The following is a 9,685-nucleotide window of genomic DNA, read 5'->3' as shown; positions in this document are numbered from 1 at the left end:
TTGAAATCGATTTTTTGCGAAAGGTAAGCAGATTTTTTAGCCATCTCATTACTGTGCCTATATAATCCCACTTATCCATTGTATTATGAAATGAAAATAAATCGTCTTTTATACAAACATTTTATTGAAGTAAAGATAATACAAATTGTAAATTAAATATACCATGAAAAAAATTATGCCATCATTACATTTAAAAAAAAACATGCCTTTAAAGAGAGGTCCAAAAAAGATAGATAAAAGAATATTGAACAAATCATGCCAACTACATTCAATGCAAACATAATTACAAACAAGTTTTTATCTAGTAGTACTATTACTGTGTGCAGTTAACTAGTGCAAATATTTCAATTTCACATTTCACACTTCAACTCTTCACATTTCGAACATTCAAGAACTCTTTTACGCTTAGTTACTTACACAGGCACAGAGTATAAAAAAGTCATAGTTCATATATAACTCTATCTTTTTTGGCCTTATTATGCAATTATATAACTAAGCCTTACAGTATTTTATTGACAAAAAATAAATGCCAATAACTCCTATAAAAATGTATAATGAAATCATAAATATAAATGTAAATAGGATTCGTTTATACTAGATATAAGGCACCAAAATACAAACAAAAAATTATGCATCATTTAGGAAACAGGTTTTACATTGTACTTGAAGGAATGTTGTTATTCTTCGCCTTAGTGTTTAGAGCAGCACTACCTGTATATTGTATAATAAACGTTTACACATTTTTAGGTCTGTCCTCAAGAGTTATAATAAAGTATAGAACGAGCCCACCTAATTACGAACTGTAGGCACACGTAATAATACAGAACAACATCACTATGCGTAAATACAGGATATAATCCGCGCCAAACTGCTAGTCCGCTCTGAATTTGCTATGGCGACGCGATTCATTTCTATATTCAGAGCGGACTAGCAGTTTTACGCGGACTATAACATCATACTCATAAGTAAAATTGAAGTGATATTAATTAATTATTTTCGGTGTTTTAATAGTATTGGAATTAGTAATATCGTGATGTTGAAAATTTGAACTTATAGCACATGTACCTACAATTCGTATCAAGCTATTGAGCGTATGGACGCGATCTATGCTTATTATTACTCGGGCCGTGCATAGTTATTATTGTAGACTTTTTATTATTGGAAATTACCTTTATAGCAATGTTCCTAATAAAATTATTGCAATGTATTCTCTATATTGTTACGCAAAATGTTTCGAATCGAATGACTTGTGCCGCTGTGACTATTTTAAACTTCACATCGATAAGATAGTCGTAATTTATGACACAACAGACAATGTATTATTTTATCGTTTGAAATGTAGACGAATATTTATATCAAAATTCCCTGTTTGATGAAAATTTTCCTGCTTTACTTGGGCAATTTGCCGACCTCGTACAAGTATGCAGCAAACAGCTTAACCTGTAAGACAAAATTATCAAGTTTAATCATCAATTTACACAATCATCACAATATTATCAAATGCAATTTTTACAAATAAAACATTTCATGAATATAAACAAATATAAAACTTAGAAGATAGTGAGTGCATGTTGAATAGTCTTTTAGATAGATTAAAAACTTGTCATATACAGATGTTATGCATTCCACCTCGTCTTGTTCGAATGCAGGGGCACCCCCGCCACGTCTGTTTCTGTATGAAAGTTGTAACATACTTTGCAACCAACAGACTTAATAAATATTATTTTCGTAACATATTGTTTCACTACTAATGTTTCCCTCTCATAACGACCACAGACGCGCCGCTATCTCTGAGGACTAAGCTGGAATGCTTCTGAAAAGTATGTTTCCCTTACCACACCCTTCAAACCAGAACATAGCGGTGTTACTGTTGTCTACTACAATACTACTGTTGTAATAGTCAGAAATATGTGTGGCGGTGGTGACAGAAGCAGCAGCTTAACACTACTGTTAATAAGCAAATATATATATATATATATATATATATATATATACACAGGGTGAATTTTTAAAACGGGCCTTCAGGGCCAAATCGGAAACTATAAGGATTAGCGAAAAATGCTGAAAGGAGTTACGAGGCCGATTTTGATAAAAACTAAAACTGCATCATTACTTTTTTAAAATAACTTTTTCCCTAACCGGGAATCGAACGAGTTCATTTTGAAAAAAAATGCACCCTCTATATTATTCCACTATCTGATAGTGTTGCTTATAAGGATCAAAATCTGGAAAGTAATGATAAATGACAAACTAAAGGAAAAGCCTCAATTTTAAGAAAATACATATTTTTTCATATTAATTTGGCAGTTAAGTTCCCGCCATTCATTAATTTGAACATTTCGTGTATTAACATTTTTTTGGCTCAATGTTTCTAATCATTCGAAATGGACGTTTTGTTTCCCAATAATTTATATTTTTATGTCCGACTTAGCTAAGGTTATTTTTAGGACTTATAAAATAGATTTACTTGCTATGAGCGGAGTTTCGTTTAATACAGATGTAAAGTTGACAATTTGCGAAAATTACTTTTTAGACTCAAATCCGAGTGATTACTAAAAAAAGAAATATAGAAAATCATATTTAACGTTGAAACGAAGTTGTAAGCAACAAACAATAAGAATTTACTATTTAATAAGTTATCTATTTTCATTAAAAAATAAATCCTAAAAACGGCGGTAACTTATTTGCCAAACTATTACTTTCTCATACTAAACCGTATGTCATAGTCATATCATCGAATAATTAGTTGATTAACCAACAAATTCTTCAATGGTATGACTTATGTCTGTTTCTAAAGAATTATACATAAATCATTTGTTATGTATAATCCTTAAGGATTAGTATGCCAATGTATGGAAAAATACGTATTTTCTTCAAAATTTTCCTTTTCCTTTGATTTGTCACATAACATTACTTCCCAGAATTTGATCCTTATAAGCGACACTATCAGATAGTGGAATAATATAGAGGTGTCATTTTTTTCAAAATGAACTCGTTCGATTCCCGGCTAAGGAAAAAAATATTTAAAAAAACTAATGATGCAGTTTTAGTTTTTATCAAAATCGGCCTCGTAACTCCTTTCAGCATTTTTCGCTAATCCTTATAGTTTCGGATTTGGCCCTGAAGGCCCGTTTAAAAAATTCACCCTGTATATATATATATATATATATATATATATATATATATATATATATATATATATATATATATATATATTTTATAATTTAGGAGTAGCAGACGAGCATGCAGTCCATTTGATGGTAAGTGGCTACTGCCGCCCATGGACATTTGTAATCAACCCCAGATAGGATTAGATATTCCTACCTGAGGTCAGCCACAGATGCGCCGCTACTCCTGAGGACTAAGCTGGAACGCCTCGGAAAAGTATGTCTCCCTTACCACACCCTTCAAACCAGAACACAGCAGCGCTTAACACTATTGTTAAATAATAGACAGAAATATGAAGGTAAGTGACTCACGCCCTCGATGTAGTTGCGCACGTTGAGCTTCTCGTTCTGCGAGTGCGCCATGTCGTCGCCGGCGCCCATGGGCAGCAGCAGCACGTTGCGGCCGCTCGCCTCCTGCAGCGTGATCGTCACCGGGATGGAGCCGCCCTCGCGCGACATGTCCGGGTCAGTCTGGAACGTCACCATTTACAATCTTATGTTGTCTTACGAGCGATGGAAGAATATCAGCAAGGGTTTACAAATGTACGCAAGGTCATATGTCCCTACCTGTACTAATTAGAAAATTATTTCATTTGTAAAGAAAACCTTCGAACGAGTGCTCCATGAAATTCGTTTAGTATTTTCTAAAATTAAGTTGTAATGTAGACTATCAGACATTTTTAATTTATACGTTAAATTTTAATTTGTATTCAAATTATACTTATCATGTTATGTATAGCTAAGAAAATAACAGAAATAGATTATGTTGTGTTGCAATGTAACTAATTGTGTGTTGTAAAAGTGTGTAAACCCTATTTATCTTTCGCGCAATAACTTTTAAGAGTAGCACAAGTAGTTTATTATTTATCTAAACATAACAACATACCAATAAATAGTATTGTGTATGCTTTTATACTCACTTAAGTATAATATGTTGATTGTTTAGAGGATGATGTACTGGTGACCACAACACAGGTCTATTCTAGCGTAGATACCACATGCCATACTTTATTGGTTGTACAATGTTTAACTTAGGAATGACGAAATTTTTTACATTTATTCACTGTTAGTAATCTTGTTCATGTTTGTACTATTTTGTACTCTTCACTTCATATATGTTATGAAGTAAAGAGTATAATAACTACAAAAGAAAAGTGGTTAAGCAATGACTTAAGATTACCGATCTGGGCCAAGTTGGTATATTTCTTAGTGTGTTAAGAGTGTAATAGTGTGGTTCTTGCCTGGTAGATGAGCTTGGTGGCGCGCGCGGCGGCCTGGTAGTGCGGGTGGTCGGGGTTGGCGGTCCAGGCGCGCCCGCTCTGCGCCGTGATGCGCATCTGGTTCGGCGAGCCGCGCTCAGCCCACTGCCCACAAACAATGAAACTTTATATTTATTTGTTTATTATTGGGTTACACCAACACAGTGAACTTAAATCGAAGTGTCACCTCAATTATAGGTGTAAACTACATGATGGAAGCAACCACACACTAAAACATGACTAAACATTAATTAAAATGTTTGACAATTAAAAAAAAAAAGAAAGACCATAATTATATGAAACAACCACAATATTTTACCACCACAACCTTATCTTAACTTCCTTATGACTTATTCCTGGTACATAATTAATATGGGTTCTTCAGAAAAAAATGGAAAAAGAGCTTTTTCCACAGCCTGCGATGCATAAAGAACTCCTCTGATGTTACTAATAATAATAAGTTACTGTTAACTACAAAAAAAATGCAATTTACACTACTGAACTATGCTACTGAAGCTATGTCTGTCGTGTAAAATGCGCTACTAAATTCCTATATAAAAGGTAAAGTAGACACAATAACATGTAATCAATAAAAAAATTAAAAGCACATTATTTAATATGATCACACGAGATAGTAACAAAATCATACATAATGCATATGCAAACACAACCTTGATCTCAAACAACTTCAGCTTGTTGATATTGATGCAAATTATAAACACACTTTAGTGACACAATTACAAACCTTCTTGTGTACATAGTCGAACACCAGCTTTTCAACTTCTTCAGGTTCTTGATCAGGCACAATCCTAATGGAGAACTTTCCAATAACTTTCCCTGGAATCACAGTCTTTGCTCCAGGCTGGAATGCGGCTCCTAAAATTATCAATATATAATTAATCATTATAGCAACAATTTCCAAATCTAAATCAGACGGATTATAACAAGGATAATAGTAATGAAGTTGATTATTTCTTAATTATCAGAGATATATTACAACAGAGATTATCTATAAAGTTGATTAATAATAACAAATTAATTCACTGATGGCATAATAACATGAATACTAGTATTACTAGTTATATGACCTTCAATTCCGTGCAGTGATAGACTGGGATACCTCCAGCGGTGCATCAGAAGCTGCTCCTTGACTCCATTATGAGGCAGCTTGTAGGCTTTTATAGTGTCTCTGCAACAAAAACTCACTTTAACACTATGGGTAAAATTATATATTAAAACAGGATTGATCTAACATTTTTACCAAGTCTTAACTGCTTAATATTCATAAGAAATAAGCAATCATCACCATCTTTAACCTAAATTTTTCCATAATGTTCTGTACTCATCTCAAAAAAATAATAACCTAGGCCTTTAATATTCATATTCTCGTAGCTCCCACTGTCAAATAAAAGTAAAATTCTGTTTCTTCCACATGATTGTTGTATTTTAATTTTGTTATGTGTACGCACATGAGACATTACAAAGATAAATAAAAATATAAAAAAACCCATGAACACATAATTCATACATTATATTTTATGTCAATTATTGAATATAATAAAAAATAGTAAAAACTGTTCTTTTTCGAGATAATTTGTAAACATCAAACAAACGCCATTGGTAACAAAACTTAAGACATTACAGCCACTATCAAGATTAGGCCATTGTTATCTGAAAGATATACAACACTTATGATAATTAAACATGGCTTACTGATAATAGACAACTTTCGATAGATATGTAATGCAATTGAGGTAAAATTATATATCAATGAACTTTACACATGTTATCGAAAAAGACCATGACAGACTCATACTTCAAATCTGATTTAACACATTAAAATTTAAATATTTCATTAGTCCATAAAGTATATAAGTAATATTATTATGTACTACTGTAACCATTATAATCATATAATACTATCAAATTTAATACATGATTGAAAATTTCTAGCTAAATTTGTTACATAATTGCAGATAAACATTCAAGATATATTGATATCACAATATATCGATATCCATATATAAAATATTCTTGAAATTATTCTTTGATGCTAAGTAGTTTAAATTATATTTTAAATTCTCATACACATACATTCCTAACATGTACTAATGAACTCTAAAAAACTCGCTGCCTGTTTTATTACTGTTGCCTATTTGAGTCAAATTACAAAGGAAATGTAAACTGCAGCTCTAACTATCGAGTTCTATACAATCAATGAGTACCAACAGTATAACAATACATGTACTCAAACATGTTACATTTTATGATTGTGGGTCAACTGATATAGTGTACATAAAAGGCTTTCGCTATACATGTTTCATTCCTTATCATTAATAACAGAGAAACAGAACATATAGGCACATTGGATATGACTCAAACAGAAACAATACCAAACAATACTGATAGTGGGTTATATTAGAGTTCAAAAAGCAAATTACTCACAATGCAACATCTAGTGAGCATCTGTTTTATCGAAACATTGTTTTGTCATTGCTCATTGCCTAGGGTCATATTAATAAAGAACACTATAAACATTATGGAATATTTTTATATGTATGAGATATGTTTGTATATACTAGAGTATTGCATTTTATAGTAGCTGAAAGTATTAGGCTGGAAATTCCCAGAGGAACAGGAAATTCCCTAATAATTTATTTCAGCTAAAACTGTAACTTTAAGCACAACTGGAATTAGATAATTTGTATATTAAAGTATTATAACCCTTACTTTTATAACTATAAGCCTGTACTTATAATAAATAATTAAATGAATAACAATGTAATAATGAGATGGTGACTTTATAGTTATAGTTTGCTCAAAAATTTATGTAAATAGTCATATAAATAAATTAAATGAATATAATGCATGCATGTTGGTGATTCATTATGACTGCTGCCAAACAATAATTTACGGTCCATTGAAATTAGAAAAATAATACATTACCTGTACATAGACAAAGAATATCAGTGAACTATTCATATATTACCTGTATGCCTCTGGATCAAAGTCTATGGTGTTGTAAAGTTGTTTCTCATTTTCTGTCAACGGAGCTACTGATTTGTAGATATCAGTGATAAGGATCTTGCCATCCTTATCCACAAGTTGGTTCATCAGGTAGATTAAGTCCGACATGGCTGAAAAAACACATTTATATAGCTAATATACTATGCTGTTGCATGCTGTAATATCTAGATTTATTTTAAAATTTATACAATAAAGTGAAGGTGGTAGAACTTTTGTGGTTCGACTCTGGTGGCACTGTGTTCTGGTTTAAAGTGTGTGGTTTGAAAGACATACTTTTCTGCACCTTAGTCCTCTGGGTAGTGGTGCATCTGTATCTACCTTCAGGCAGGAATTTAATAAAAAAATGTATCTTACCTTCATGAACAGTGCCGCCATACACACCACTGTGCAGATCCATCTTGGCACATTCCACTTCCAAGAAGTAGTAGCTAATACCACGAAGGCCATATGTGATGCAAGGCTTGGTGGTCCCCAGCCAGTAGTTGTCCGATATGCACACATAGTCCACAGAGTCAAAGAACCCTTCAGGCTTTAATTGCTCGATGAGCAAAGCATCCAGACCCTCAGATCCAGATTCTTCCATGCATTCAAATATGAACTTAAGATTCACTGGCAGCTAATAAAAGAAAAAAATCAAATATTTCTTATAAAGTAGATTCTTCACAAAATTCTTTCTAAAGAAAGGCCATTACAAACAGTAATAAAAATCGAAGTTTTATAACTGGACCCTAATTCTCGTAATTTTTGTTGGGGAAGTCCCCGAAGATGTGGTTAGCCACAAAGTGGTTAGATTTCTAATATGATGTGTAAATTATGGGTTCATTGATTTTGCAATATTTCTATTTATCTTTGGAATATTTTATGTACCTGCAGTCTACACACAACAAAACTATAATACAACAATGATATGCCAGAAATAGAATTTTTCTTTCATATGACTGTGGTAGCTATGAGACATATTTAAGTCATAGGTTTTTATTATTTTGAGATGTGACCTGAGATTTGTAAAAGAAACCTACCTCTTCACCAACAGCCTTGTAAGCATTAATAGCGTGGAGCCAGCCCAGCACCGGGCCCTTGTCATCAGTGGAGCCTCGGCCGTACAGCTTGTCATCACGCTCTACCAGCTCAAAGGGATCTGTCGCCCACCCATCAGACTTCAACGCAGGCTGGACATCTAAGTGCCCGTAAATGCAAATAGTATTTTTTTTTGGATCCTAAAATAAATCAAATATTTTTTCACATATTGGCAGTATCACGCATTTGATTTGAAATCTCAGATTTAAAAATATCATGACAGAATTAACTTTTAAATTATCGTACATTTCCTAGAATACCAACTAACACTGGCGGCAATTTAACTTCTTTGCCATCAATCGTTTGGTTGCCAATTTCTCGGAGTTCGGTCTTAGCGCCAACTTCTTTTAATTTCTCCTGCATCCAAAACACCATACGAACGCAGTCATCGCGGTGTTTAACATCACACGATATAGACGGAATTGCAACAGCTTCCTTCAGCAAATTCTTATACGATGCCTTATTTTTATCTACGTGCGCAAATATTTTTGTAAATATAGTTTCTGCCATCTTCTCAGGTGCTTCTTTATGTGTTAATGAATACGGGCGGTTGTTAAAGCGTTGACTGTTGTCAACTATTAATAAAGAATTTATAGCCGGCAATTTAAATTGTAAGTCACGACAAGCACGTAATCGCAATGCTGTGGAAATGAACGACATTTCAATTCAATCACAAAAACTTTGCTATAATGCTAGTGATGTAACTACAACTCCAGCAACTTGGTCACGTTAGTTATTCGATATACGTTATATCATCTTTCTATGACATTGACAATACTGCACTTGTGAAATAATGTGAATAAAATATATCATTTTTATTAAATGTAAAATACACTATAAATAAAGTCAGGACTATTTTATGTACTATTGCACATATTTGTGGCTCACATAAGGGACATAATACATTTCTTAAATTTAATTTTTTAATCAGAGCAAGATGAGCGACGTATAATGTGTACGTAATTTTTGTTTGATATACATCTCACTTGTGGAATATATTATTTATTGTAGGTATTATTTTATTTCATATCATTATACAAATTAACCAATTAAAATATGGCATATTAGTACAGTTGTGTCATTTATAATTCCTCCTCTGAATTTCCTCGATATAAATTTATTAAAAGAAAAATCTATTATGAAGACAAAAACTAC

At 32.6% G+C, this 9,685-nt stretch overlaps 1 protein-coding gene across 1 annotated transcript; it reads right to left on the bottom strand.

The window, feature by feature from the left end:
- Nucleotides 1–104: 104 nt before the first annotated feature.
- On the bottom strand, nt 105–9,226 carry Cndp2 (Cytosolic non-specific dipeptidase 2). Its single transcript, XM_073079971.1, has 9 exons — nt 8,777–9,226; nt 8,473–8,670; nt 7,808–8,069; nt 7,416–7,563; nt 5,515–5,615; nt 5,172–5,302; nt 4,409–4,531; nt 3,480–3,638; nt 105–1,440 (listed from the first exon to the last, which is right to left on the bottom strand). Exons 1-9 carry the CDS (start codon nt 9,188–9,190, stop codon nt 1,390–1,392), a joined length of 1,587 nt encoding a protein of 528 aa, XP_072936072.1. The 5' UTR covers nt 9,191–9,226; the 3' UTR covers nt 105–1,389.
- Nucleotides 9,227–9,685: the final 459 nt, after the last annotated feature.

The sequence above is a fragment of the Epargyreus clarus genome, unplaced genomic scaffold (genome assembly GCF_041222505.1).
Source record: "Epargyreus clarus isolate Ecla_fem2 unplaced genomic scaffold, WU_Ecla_fem_2.2 ptg000014l, whole genome shotgun sequence".
Classification (NCBI taxonomy): Eukaryota; Metazoa; Arthropoda; class Insecta; order Lepidoptera; family Hesperiidae; genus Epargyreus; species Epargyreus clarus.
The sequence above is the reverse complement of the archived record's forward strand: the minus strand, read 5'-3'. Positions and strand labels throughout refer to the sequence as shown.